At 35.1% G+C, this 14271-nt stretch overlaps 1 protein-coding gene across 2 annotated transcripts; it reads right to left on the reverse strand.

Annotated features, from left to right (window-relative positions):
- Positions 1-977: 977 nt before the first annotated feature.
- LOC108203600 (uncharacterized) lies at positions 978-12126 on the reverse strand. 2 transcript variants are annotated; one of them, XR_001803446.2, is made up of 21 exons: positions 10758-12126; positions 10406-10609; positions 8737-8841; positions 8570-8635; positions 8309-8473; positions 8131-8205; positions 7887-8041; positions 6789-6924; positions 6640-6709; positions 6399-6526; positions 6231-6287; positions 5271-5456; positions 5033-5125; positions 4846-4931; positions 4696-4762; positions 4544-4610; positions 4331-4467; positions 2848-2939; positions 2681-2747; positions 1349-1603; positions 978-1229 (listed from the first exon to the last, which is right to left on the reverse strand). XR_001803446.2 is itself a non-coding variant. In XM_017372597.2 (20 exons), the coding sequence occupies exons 1-20, from the start codon at positions 11988-11990 to the stop codon at positions 1439-1441; spliced, it is 3354 nt and encodes a 1117-aa protein (XP_017228086.1). In that variant the 5' UTR covers positions 11991-12126; the 3' UTR covers positions 978-1438. The 2 variants fall into 2 exon arrangements, 1 of the variants encoding a protein (XP_017228086.1); XM_017372597.2 differs by having other exon boundaries at positions 978-1603.
- Positions 12127-14271: the final 2145 nt, after the last annotated feature.

Raw genomic sequence — 14271 nt, forward strand, 5'->3', positions numbered from 1 at the left:
CAATCTTGAATCAGCTCAGATCTTATCTGTCGAATCCTGCATGTTAACATAACATAGAAGAGATTCGTCCTTCTCAACAAAAGGTTAAGTGGATAAATAGCAGGGGGTGAGTGTTTCAACTTTTAACCTCAATACCAAGTATTTAACTCTCCTGATACTTGTTTTATTAGTTTCTAATACAATTTTAATCAAATGAATTCCTTTCAGCATTGATAATAGATGTCAAGCTCATACCATTCTGGAAACTAAACCCCAAATATTAAGAGTGGAATCTTCTACCCTCAGAATTAAACATAAGAAGATAATAATCCCAAATACAAACCTCCCTATACAGTTCGAAAGTTTTAATAAGGTCAATTACAGTCCCGTTGCAACAGGTTGAAACAAGAAACCAACTACGAATTGGACCTACTCCTTTAATTTTAAACTCAGGGAGAGAGCTAGGTCAACTGTTAACCTAATTAGTTGCCATCACGAAGGCCTGCCTAATGATTCATGTCATGCCACTTGCCTACCACCAACAAAACTCCAATCCATCTCTTTTCAACTGCTACTTCCATATATTTTTATATGATTATGTCCGATTGGAATCTTTTTTGGCATTTTATCAATGGAATCAATATCCTCCCCCATGACTTGCTATCTAGCTCATACAAAGTAAACTATATGAGACAGATGTTACCACACACCGAGTCTGGCAGATAACAGGGTACAATAGCCATTTGTATTATTGGCATAAATATATAAAATAAGCAAAGCATCTGTTACTCAACTAACAGTATCTCAGCAAATATAGGACCAGAACAAAAGATGTCAACAGGAATAGCTTTGCAGATGCATCTGAATTAACCCTTGACATTCTTCAAAACAGAAGATGCAAATAATAGCACAATATACATGTTTCCTTTTAGTCATGAACTCATGATCTCAAATATATGTGCAACTCAGGTACCATTAATTAATAAGAACACTTGAAATGCCAAAATCCACAATCTTTAGCATTAAAAGGCCAGCATTCAATTTATATCTTGGATTACCAAGTCAATAGACCAAAGAATCATAGTGCACGATATATTATTTTACACATTCCGCAAAGAAAAAAGACAGATTTGATCAAAACTTCAACAATAATTTATCTGCTCAGACAATCAAAACTCAGGCATGAGCCAACAAAACCTCACTTGTCACACAACCATATAGTGGCAGCTCCTTTTCGGGATGATGCATGACTGCAGTAGAGCACACTATCAATTTACACATGCTACAAAACCGGCGGGGATGACATTTACACTCAACCTAACAACCGCCAAGAGGTTGGGGCACATGCAAAAAATTGAATGTGAAGTACCTTGTGATAAAGAATGGATAACCAAACGGACTGAACAAACCACTTTTCTTTCCCCATTAAATAATGAGTTACCAATACGATAACAAGTTGCTACGATGATAACATAGTCTGCAATGTGAGCTGCTGCTGGGGCTGCAAAGATGACCATATAACAGACAAAGTATCTGCTGGCAGCGTTTGCTGAAACTGTCTCAGTAAATTAATCATTCGGCTAGCAGTTTGTTCACTTGCAAGATCCTTGCCAGCACATAAAATCTACAGCAAAAAATATCGCATCATTAACAAGGTGAATAATGGTTGCAACAGATGCAGAAAATATACATCGTATCCAATTAAATAAAGAAACAGTCAAATTTTCATTTAGTAGAGCATAATAGCTGACATTTGCTCATAGCACTAAGCCACTTTTCAGTTTCATTGTTGAACCTATTAATATTTCCAGCTATATAGCTCAACCTAATAAAGAATTGCACGCTGCTTTCTGTCTGATTACCTCCTCTTGTTAAAATCAATTCAGAAGGAAAAATAGAACACATGGTGTCCTCGATGGAATCTAATCACATGTTCTTGCTTGTATAATATAACATATCTCAGTTTTCATTCATCATAATGAGGAACGTGTTTCACACCTCAATGAAACACCACTAATTTAGCTATGACTACAACTTAAAATAGGAACAATTTTCTGAAATTGGTAATGCACTCATTTGGCAGAAACCCATTAAATGGGTTAAAAATGGGGTGGGGAAAATGGGGAACCCGCCCCAACCCGCCCCGAATGGGGCAGATCCGCCCCGCTAATATGGGGAATGGGGTAGTGACGGGGAATGATTTCCCGCCCCGCCAAAATATGGGACAAGTATGGTATTTGTTGAATCCCCGCGGGGATTCCCCGCCCCGCCCCGCATATATTTAATATAAATAAATAAATATATTTAATATAATATATTTATTATATTTAATATAATATATTTATTATATTTAATATTATTATTTTATAATATACAAAACTATAATTTTACAATGTATAACATGTCTCTTTGATTTCCATTATATTTAGTTTTTTGCTTTTAATATACATATCTCGTATATTTTTATTAAATTCTGAAGAAAAAATTACTAAATTTTAGTGTAATATTATAACAGCGGGGCGAGGCGGGGCGGGGCAAAATTATATTAAATCCCCGGTGGGGCGGGGATGGGGATTAAAAATAAATCCCCGCGGGGAATGGGGCGGGGATGGGGCAGGAAAAATATATATGGGGCGGGGCTGGGAAATGAAGTCCCCGCCCCGAACCCGCCCCATTTTTAACCCTTATACTGAATGCTCACCTCAGCAAATACTGATACTATTTTCGGGATATGCTGATAGTTGGGACCCAAAAGCTCTTTATCTGACCTGCAGAAAGAAAATGAAAATGACTCTCAAGGTGGGGTATACTCCAACATACAACATACCAGCACATGCCCAGATTGAAAAGGTCCAGAGTGCCTCGTACCTTTCTACCATTGAACAAAGCTGGTCATGAACAACTTTTGCCTCGATTAGATCACCTTTTAATGGCAAGCAGCTTAACCAGGCAGGAACAACCTACCAAACACACACCCAAGACGCAGAACAATCACAATATGAGGAATCAGTGATAGTAAGATAATTCTAGAATAAAAGAACTTCGCACATTACATATTGAGCATCAGAATCACATATAAAACACACTTATATAAAAGATACAAGGTTAAGCAATGAGCAAAAAATTGGTTTTACAACATACAGGTTTAGCAATGTGACTGGAAGCATGCAGAAAGAAAAATATTCTAGAATTAGAGAGAAAAGAACTGCTACATCGCAATAATTATAATGAATGGATACTACTGTTACTTGCAGACTCTCCCTAAACCTTTGTTGAAAAAGCTACTTAACAAGTCTCATATAATAATAACTATCCCCCTCACTCTAAGGGAGCGTTCGGTTCGTGTCGGGGATATAGAATGGAGTTTGAAAAGTAAAATGTGGAGAAAGGAAAGGAATGATCCTGAATTGTTTTACCTGTTTGGTTATGATCCAGAAACCGGATGAATTTTATGTGATTACCTTTGTATCGTATTATTATGATATTATATAATCTCAAAACAGTCAAATGTATTTACAATTATAACATAGTTTCTTTACATTTCAATAAATTAATAAATTTCTTATTTATAAATATCTTTAACTTTTTAAATAAATCAACGCATTAATTATATTAAAACTATTTTAATTTATAAAACTAAATTAAAACTTGTTTTGGATTTATAAAAACATTTTATTAATTTATTTTTTAACAGTTTAAGATATAAATTATAGTTGAAGATGGAAAAAAGATTGGGAAAGGGAAACGAATCATAGATGTATGCCACAGGAAAGCCCAAGAGGGCATATTCCTCAGTTTTACCATGCATTCACAGTAAAAAAATATGTGAACATGATAAGATTGTCCAATAACAGACAGTAAACTACCTTCAACTTGAGGCTTCTCAAATAAAGTTTCATAATAAGGACACTCTTTTTTTGGGTAATAGCAGTAGAACAGAAACAAGAGAAGTGAGAACAGTTAGTTAACAACCCTTCATTCCACAGAAACATAGGGAAAAGAACTGGACTTGAAAATGAAAAAACATTCCCCTTAGATTCATTGCTCACTGGTTTCTTTTAGAATTTTACATGTCTGTGGAAAGTATATTAAATTTCATACATGCTTATGAGCCTATAACCACAATGGTGAATGAGCACCAGCGTGTGATTTAATATGCAAGGAAATATCTAAAGAAACTTAAAATTTATATTAATTCACGACTTGCGGCTTAAATGTCAATTTCTCTTATTGAACACCTGACTTGAAAATATTAAAGCTACTTTAACTAGTCCAAACATTTTAAAAACTAAAAGAGACGACTGGACATAGATTGAATTTTGATGAATACTTGGTATGATGTCAGAACTACCTGAGTTGAATCAATAGTATCACGATGAAAATGGCAAATTTTCCCCAAAGCAGAAACGGCATTATCATACGCCATTATATTATCGGATTGCAGTGCATTTGGGTGCGCTATCACAGCATTTAACCTTGATAAAGCCTCTGAGGAACAGAAAGTCAGAGTCCATCAGGAAAACTGCATAGAATTTGATTACAGAGTGGCAAGAAAGCAGATTACCTCCAACAAGTGGTTTGAAGACAGAACCTCCAAATTCTGCACAAACACCAAGTCCATATACAGCTGCCTGATATAATGGGAAATAATAGTTACAGCGCGAACATATTCCATTAGCAACAAAAGCATTACAACTGGCATATTAGTAAGCAAACCTGTCTAACATCAGGATTTTGATCATTGCTAGCTTCCAAAAGGAATGGAAGATATGTTTCATAATACCTGACATAGACATGAACAGAGATATGAGTCATACTGGTAATTTTCTAAAACTCAGATCATATAAGGGTGCAAAGTCTAGATACTTCAGAGCTGCTTCACGGCACTGTTCGGCAACATCATCAAAAATACAAATTGCAATCCTCCTCTCTTCCGCTGTTTTGTCCATGCCCTGCAAAGGTGAGCACATGAAGAACAATTTTAATACAGTTGTTTTGCATAAGTTTCAAAAAGTTTATACACTGAAGAGGCAGCCACAGTCTGACAACTTACCCACATAGGCAATAGATATGATGATAACTCATCAAAGAAAGGTAAGAAGGAGGCTTTGAATGTCTTGATCAAAGTTCCCAAAATTTCACCAACCTAAGCACAGGAAGTATATTACGGAACATATCATCATTCATGCCTAGATAAATATAAATCATAAGTGACAATGATCGAAAACAATTTTTGTTATTATTACTACTAGTTCACGTGTGGACTTATTTATAGTTTATTAAATACACACTTGGTCAAAGACTTCTTCCTCTTGCTCATTCTCCTCTTTAAGCAACTCCCCCTCCTCAGCATCAAAGTCTTCTGCGTTGGCTCTATCCGCTCTTTCCTTTTTCCTACTAGAACTTGCTGTTATAACCTGTTTTATCTCATCCACAATGCTTTTCACTTGGCTCTCATCTAGGATGGAGCCAGAAATCTGATGAATAACATTTGATATTGCACAATCAATAAAAGTGAAGTGGATACAGCTAAACAAGAGCACAAAATTAACGCAATAGACTATAGAGCTTCTTTATTTCTAAATGTAAAACCAGGACCTGTCAGTATATCATTAACTCTTTCAGTTTATGGTTAAGTTTTATAACTTGGTAGATTAATTTGGGAACTAAGTTTAAATAGATTTGTAGAGAAAAATTATTAGGGGTCAATGGAGTACAAGATGACTATCAAGTATCAAGAGTTCAGTGGGATCTAATATCCACAATATGGACATCTATTTTTTAAGAATTCAAAAAGTTGAACATTTAATCCTACTTATCGATTCCTTCCTCTCTCCAGCCTATCCTAGTTATCAGTAGCAATACCGCTGTGAACTGATGTCAGTGATATTAAGAATACGCGACAGGCATAAAGAAACTTGGAATCAACATGTCGAACAAAAAAACACCTGATCCAGTGCTCAAAACTATGATTTATATGCATACCTATTGCAACTAAACAACATAGAGCACATATCCTAATTAAAAAATAGATTGGTATAAGAAAATTTCTAGGGGTCGATGGAGTACAAGTTGACTATCAAGAGTTCAGTAGGCTCTAGTATCCACAATAAGGACATATATATATTTTTTTTATATTCATGTCAGTAGCAATACCGCTGTGAACTTATTTTGCTAATAACCCTTGATTTTCATGTTACAAACCTTTAGCAAAACTTTATAATGTCTAGCCACAGTTAAAATTGACAAACCTGAACGCATTCATTTAATGCATCCAGCATACTTGCACAAATTTCTGTGTCAGGTTCCTGCAGTATAGTAGTTGATACAAGTTATTAAACGGACACCGATATCACATTCACCACATTCTAAATTGGTGGCCAAATATAAAACTCTCAGGCACTACAAACAATCAACACCTTATGTAAAGCTTCCACCAGGGCTGGTATTATGTAATCCGACAATTGCTTCAAATAGGACTCATTTCTCCCCTGAGCGAGTCCTTTCTCTAACGCTAATTTTGCAGAACGCAACAGCTCCGGCATGGCTAGATATAAAAGATTTATATAGGTTAAGCTTTAAAAAATATACTTAAATGTCCTTTTAATTAAAAACTACTCACTCATTAGAAACAAGAAGCAGGGTTATGAGTATATGAACCTGAAACAGCTGCTTTTCTAACTTCCTCGTGAAAATAGAACTTAAGAAGTGGCACCAAAGTTGGGGCAACCTGTAACATAAATGTACAGCAAAACTTTAACACGAAAAACTTCAATGATGAAAAACATAACAAGGTTCTCAATATCAACCTGATCAATCCATGGATAAAATCCCTCCTTCAGTTCATCAGCGTAGCAACATAGCATATTACAAGCTGTTGCCTTCTCCTCGAGGACACTAGTCTTTATCCCTATTCTTTTATCACCTAGGGTGATGGTCTCCATGCTGCAAATAATAATTAGAACTAAGACACTCATTGACAGCTTGGAAGTTGGACATATAAACTACTTTTTACAAGTTCAAAGCAAAATAAAAAATTCATCTTTTCCATAAAAAAATTGATGCCAGTAAAAAGGAGGGACTGACCAATTACAGTGCTTGCTTAGACAACATTTAAGGATAAAAAACATAAAATTATACAACAAAAACTGCAAAACATTAATATATATTTGGACACCTTAGATGATGGCTAATGTATTGCAAGACCAGATTACTATACATATGTACAGACAATTAGGATGAAGTGCAATAAGCATAATATGCAATCTATTAGAGGAAGAAGGATATAGTAGATGGTGAATGAATGACTATCCAATTAATAACATAGACAAAATAATGTAAAAGGCAAACTACATTGCTTAAAAGGATTAACCACATCAAGAGGTTGTTTTCTATTACTGGAGCAGTAGCTAACTCGAATTATTCCGGCTAAACTAGCACAAGCAAGTTGACCTGTAGTCAGGACAAGCAGGAGGCCTACCCAATTGAGGATGAGTGGAGGCTATAGGCCCAATTGGACTCTAAATCAGTGCAATTATTCCTATGAAGAAAATAGTGAAGATATTTGCTATATTTGAGGAATCTTTATCAAGACCCTGCCGTATACACATTGACTAAATTACAAACTAGGGTCTTACTATTCAACTGTCAAGGCAATTTCACTTGGCCACCAAGGACAGTAATATATTATTTGACCATTAAAGTTTTAGCAGGAAAGAAATATATATTAATTTACAGGAATGAAGTTTGTTATATAAACCTTGCTACAAGTGAGGAAATCTACAAGTCAACTAACACAATAATATTTTTCCAGCAATATTTTAAAATGGCCTTGTTCTGCTTTGTAAATCTGTAATCACTTTGTTTCAATGCCCACAAATATATATTTTTGAAGTACGATAACAAACCTTTCATCATCAGATTCATCAATTGCATCATCTGAATCAGCAGATGTAATAACTACATCAGGTTTCAGTTGAGCGGACAGAAGCAGAGGCGGCATGACTACACTCATATAAGGAAGAAAATCCTGTCCCAAGCACTTGCAAAGTCTTGCCCATGCCTGCAAAGGAGGGAAATTATTTCAGTCACCGCTAAGAAATTCATACATCTTTAAACAAACAATAATTAATAATAATAGAATAGACATGCCTGTAGCATGTAGCTTGTAGTAGGATCATCCGTCTCCAGTTGAGATCCTTGTAACGACATAAGAACGTCCATCACCTTGTATTCACCAGTATAATTAGAATTTGGAGACATGAAGAATCTTCTGCAAACTGGCTAAGTTTTACCTAAAAGTAAATACTAAAAAGCAAAAAAGAAATACCTGCTTTGCATCATCCCTGAATTTCTCCTTTCCAACAGCCATACCTACCAGACTAATGCACTCCATTGCTTTTGCACGAAGCATGCGATTGGATTTGTCATTTGCATTTACTAGAATAGTTTTCAAGTAAGGCATAACGGCATCATAATATTTTTGAAATTGCTCCTATTGACAAACCATGAATCAGAAAGTTGCCCAATACAGATTATACAAATATTGAATTTTTAGTGGTAAACCGTGCCATTATAGTATACAACATACCTGAGATGAGTCAGCAACAGAGGCAAGGGCAGTCAAGGACCCCTCTTGTACCATTTGCTTACCATTCTGTTGAACAAATAATAGTAAATATTAACAAAAGGTTGGGGGAGAAAGATCTCAATGTGCAGTTTAAACTCAAGACAACTCTTGGTTCAGCTGTCACATACCTGTAGGAGCACAAGCAGCTTGCTCACTATTCCATCCAAGTAAGGCGTTAGTATATCAGGGGTACAATTTTCGCTAAAATTGAGCACAGCTGAAGCTGCATGAGCCTGTGAGGACAACAAATTTTCAAATTTATACATCTCCTATTAGAGTAACATCTCATGCCACGAAGTGCCATTAGACGATAAATTTGCATCATACATTATCTGAACGGTTTTTACTAATATGGGATGCAGATGCAATGTGCTAGACAAAAAGGACTAACAAGAGACAACAAAGTACTCAACTTCTCTATCTAAAATATTGCATAAAACTAACAGCAGAACCAAAACCAATAAAGAACACCATTTGAAAATTTAACTATGACTGCCACCATAGATTTACAGTCAACAGACATTATGGGGTCGTTTGGCTAACCTTATTTTTTTAGAAATAAGGGCTTATTTCTGGAGAAAAGTACATCAAACTCTACTTTTTTTCAAAAATAAGCCCTTATTATTTGTCAAATAATGTATACAAATCACCTCTTTAACATTTTTAACCAAAAATTTTATACAAATATGCATTTTTAGAAAAAAAAATAAAGGCTTATTTTTTTATTTAAAAAAAAAAAAGCAGTTGCCAAACATACCCTATATTAATGAAATACTCAAAAGATAATTCAGATGCATATACAATTAACCAGGACGTAAATAATTCTTATAAATTCTTAATTTTTTACACATTTCAAACATTACTCAATTTATCAAAAGTCAGGGTTTTTCCTGCAACAGACTCTTAGCTCCATTAAGAAATGGTAAGCGTACATTAAACCTCCCAACATAGTGTTTCCAAGGTGTAAATACTAATGTTTAGTTTGTAAACAGACCACTGAAAATATAAATATACAATTAATCCATTCTACCTTATACAGAGTAAATTATTACATCTTCCACATCAAAAAGCTACCAAATTATTTCATCTAATATAGATATGTAGCAGCAGCATTTCCCTTGCTTAAACTAGACTCCGGGCAGTCTAATTGCTTCTTGACCTCTCTATGGCTAAAGCTCTTATATTTCAAGGAAAGACTACTTGTTACAGAAAGATATACCAATGAACACCTATCCCGTAAAAGTTTCCAACTTGAAAGGTTAACTTTCTCTAAAATGTTGTGTTTTCCTCATCTCCCAAAATCTCCCTCAAACTAGACAAAAAATCACAAATGCTCAATTTTGTCACAAATAAAGGTAAGAGAAAAGAGATGGAAGATATGAATAACAAGACCTTCAGCTTTCAGATGATTCAAACCACAGAGATGGGGAAGAATAGAGAGAACGGCCAATTTCACATCCGTATATGCTATAACTGTATTAGCACTTGTAACATATATTTCTTAATTGGCATCATTTTTAGAAAATGTTGCTTGCATAATTAAAATTGTATTGATGCTGTAAAAAGTTGATGATGAATTTGCCAACATGATTTTTTTAATGCCTATAACCAAATAGATCCATATTAAATCCGTTCAGTCAATGGAATATACTTTCTCTTCATCAAGGAACGAATTCGATAATAACAGATACGAAACCTTGACAGAGTTCTTGGTGGAAAAAAAAGACAAATTTGATGAATATTTCATCTCAACAGAACCTTGAAAATAAGTTTGCTCATAAAATAAATGCCACAAACCTGAACACGCGGATTCTGAAAATCATCCATGGCAGCAGCTAGTGATGGCAGCACCCTCTGATGGTACTGAACCTGCAGGTCCGGTCCCAAATCAGTGGACAGCTGTCCAATCGCATTAATAGCAGCCCACCTAACTCGGGGATGAGGATCTTGAAAAGAATTCAAAACCATGGTGACTACTTGCTCCAAATTTTTTATCATAACCTGCAATAATATTATATAATTACTTCACTTTGTCGCTTCCGAACACACCAAAATTAAATGCAGATACATTAAAAGAACTTTTATGGTCAACAGCTTGAAAAAATAAATAAATAAAGACACGATAGTCACTTGACTAACTGGAAACTACCTTTGAGCATCCTTCTGCAATCTGTGCAAGAGCAATCAATGCAGCATGATGTTTCTGCCAATCCGGGGCAGCCAAATAAGCTGGCAACTGATCTGATGCAACTGGTACAATAGTATTTCCACCTAAAGCAATAGCCAAACGATCCAAACACTCCTGTCCAACACTGTAATTACTAGACTCTCCGGCATCTTCATCCTCTGTATCAGCAGTATGCCATTCTGGAACATCCTCAATATCTAACAGCATATTCATCAAAATTGAGAATAACCTGCTGATGAACTGGGGCAATTTCCTCATCATTCCAGGAGCCCTCTCTCTAGCCTCCGCAAGAGTAATGACAAACTCAATAGCCAAATGTCTCGTCCCCTCTTCAAGAGTCTCTGCCTCGGCAATCTGCAACATAGAACCCACCACTTCCACCAACTGCCTCCTCAAAAACCTAGGCTCAGTCCCGGCCAATTCAATCAACAACTCCAACGCTTCTTGAGCCGTAGCTTCCTGTCCACCATTCAACGCCTCAGTCAACGTCCTCATCATCACCGGCAACAAATCCTGAAACCTATCCCTATCAGACGTCGACAAACACTGAATAAAATTAATAACCGCACTCAAGGCCGCAATCCTAACATCAAAACTCCCCGACGACGTCAAACACTGTAAAAACACATCATGTAAACTCTTGACATACGGCACAAGCATCTCCCCAATATACTGCGCCAGCTGCGCGAAAATCAAAAACGCAGACTCCTGCAACCTCACATTCTCACTCGAAACACACTGGAACATAAACGGCAACAACTCAGGCCATCCATTCTCACTCAAAATACTCGAAGCAAGTTCCGAAACAGTATCACACAACTTCTTAACAATACTCTTAACCTCCTCCTTCTGAACACAATTAATCAAAATCGACTTAACCTCCGATTGCGTCGACAACAACAAACTAGGCCATAAAAAGGTATCATTCTCTCGAGTCAACTGTTTTCTCAGCAAAATAGCAGACATTGCTCTGGCCTCAACATGAGGAGAGTACTGAAGCATAAAAGCAAGTTTACGAATAAGATTATTAGGATCGGATTGCTTACAGAGATTGAATAAAAGCTCCGCTTCAGATCTCTGCTCGTTTGTAGAAGACATCAAGTGAGAAATTAGGGTTTCGAATTGAGCGCCATCGGGGCCGAGAATCGCCGCCACTTGCGCTTGCTGCATCGGATTCAAATTCGAAGCATCCATCGCCGACGATGATGATTCTCTGCCTGTGTGTATATGTGTGTATGTATAGGTGGGTGTGAATGATTGGGAGATGAGGAAAAAGAAAAAGAGGGGTTTATGAGATATTTAAGGCTCTGTTTGGACGCTAAACTAGGGTAATAGTTGTGGGGGTGTTTTTAGGGCAGATTGGGATCCTTTTTTTATTTTCTTTCCTTTTATTTTTCGGCTTTTCTTTTTCACTAGGCGGGAAAGTTTTATTCATTTTGGAGGCAAGATTGGAAAGCTTATGATTTCATCAACTTTGGGGATGATTTTGTTGCATGTAATAGGTAACCGAGTCTGTTTTAGTTATGGTAATGATATCCGAGTTTCTATGTTTTATTTTCAGATTTTGGTGTTAAAAAAATTAAAGGAAACAGAAGATAAATATTTTGAGTACTACCACGTATTTCAATCTTTTTACATAACAAATAGGTGGCTGATTTTAATTAGGAGAGCGAGTGTAACTAATTATTCATCAACAACTAAAGATTTAGGAAAAACTGTGAAATCAATTTTTGGGTCATGTAGAATTTTCCTACAAATATTTTATATGAATTTTTAGAGGATAATGTGCTAATATATAATTGTAGAATTAAGAGCATTTCTAATGGGTTGACTATAATGATCGGTTAAATTGAACTTGTGACACATATACGCTTTATGTTTCAATAATACTGACTATATTTTAAATATCATATGTTATTATTATTACAAGTTGTTATAAATAAAATGTATTGTTTTAATATTATAATTGATGACGTGTCATTTGCTACAGATCTGTGGTGTTTCGACAAATATAATCATTCTGAGTTTGGTTAAAATTATTGACAAAGGAGAGTATGGTTGGAGTGTGATATTTTCACGAGATTATCTATATTTCTATTTTTGCTATATAACCTTATTTTTTAGTTAACAATTTTTCATAATTAGAGTTGCTCTTATCCAACACATTATATTTTACTAAAATACTAGTACAATAACATGTACAATAACATGTGCATGATTCGTGTTTCCAATATGTCGGTTTGTTATATTGCATGACTTGAAGTTATTGCTAAAATTAATTATGTGAAACTACACAAAATAAAATTATGACATGAAAATGTCGCTTTTAGTTTTCTATAATTTTTTATAAGTCCATTAATCTTTCTTGCGACGAAGATGTCACTCTTAATTTCTTATAAACGCATGATAAATATTGCAGAAAAAATGAATATCCAAATTTAGAGAATTAAGAATGGTTAGTTATACTAATTGATGAGATATTTTACAGGCTTTGGTGTAAACTTCGTTTCTATAATTTTATTTCTTAGTAATGCTTCTACTTCTGCGTTTTTTAGAAATAATTTTAATTGATCCTTCTTTCAAGATAAGTAATATTAATCTTAGATAATCTAGCAATATCACCATTTATAGCTCACAAGTTAGTACGTAGATTAAACACACAAGCACTTAACTCTTCAATAGCCCTTTTATATGAGGTATTAGTCTTATCTACACTCGTGGTAGAAGGTGTCCAGAGGAGTTAGCAATTCTTCACTTGTCTATCATTAGAGCATCATTTTCATACTCCTATTCATCTTCTTCGTCGGAATCATCAGCACTTGCTATCTATCACAAATGTCATATCATGTTGCTTCTATAAAAAGGCATCATACTTTGTTTTTTCTCGTTGTAATCACATTCAATTGCTTTGGTTTGAAACATTTAGTAGCAAACTGACTAAACTCATTGCAGTTGAAGCATCTTATCGTTAATCCATCTATCATGTCGATCTTTTATCCAACTTTAGAACTACTAAAAACAATCTTGGAGGAACCACCCTTGTTGAGTTGGTTGATTAATTTTTTGGCTTGAAATTTTTGTTCTTTTGAATATTATATCTGAAAACATTTTTCTTATGTAAGCTATAGCCACATTATCCAGCTGTTCCCGATTTTAAGACTCATAATCTTCAACATCTTTCAAATTTATTTCGAATTCCACATCACCATGTCTTTATCATTTTAAACCACTTCTTCTATATTCATTTGAGACTTAGAGGCATCTTGAACATGCAATATTTTTTCTGCTCAAAATTTACTCTTATCTGTGCCTTCTTTTATAACCGACACTGTGGATTCTGAGTATTTAAAAAGAGCTAGCATAAATTTTAAGACTGATTTTCTTGACTTTTTAATATTTGTCATGAAGTTTTAGTTCATTAATCAACATGTTAAATCTCTCGAACAAATCAGTGAAGCTTTCATTTGATTTTGAC

Source organism: Daucus carota, chromosome 1 (assembly GCF_001625215.2).
Source record: "Daucus carota subsp. sativus chromosome 1, DH1 v3.0, whole genome shotgun sequence".
Classification (NCBI taxonomy): Eukaryota; Viridiplantae; Streptophyta; class Magnoliopsida; order Apiales; family Apiaceae; genus Daucus; species Daucus carota.

What these genes read in the sequence shown, in the direction of transcription:
- LOC108203600 (XM_017372597.2), bottom strand. Translation starts at nt 11,990, where the DNA reads ATGGATGCTTCGAATTTGAATCCGATGCAGCAAGCGCAAGTGGCGGCG. An exon ending in CTACAAGCTACATGCTACAG is followed by an intron (nt 8,042 to 8,130) that starts GCATGTCTATTC and finishes CCTCCTTTGCAG; the next exon opens with GCATGGGCAAGACTTTGCAA. An exon ending in CATATCTATTGCCTATGTGG is followed by an intron (nt 4,932 to 5,032) that starts GTAAGTTGTCAG and finishes TCACCTTTGCAG; the next exon opens with GGCATGGACAAAACAGCGGA.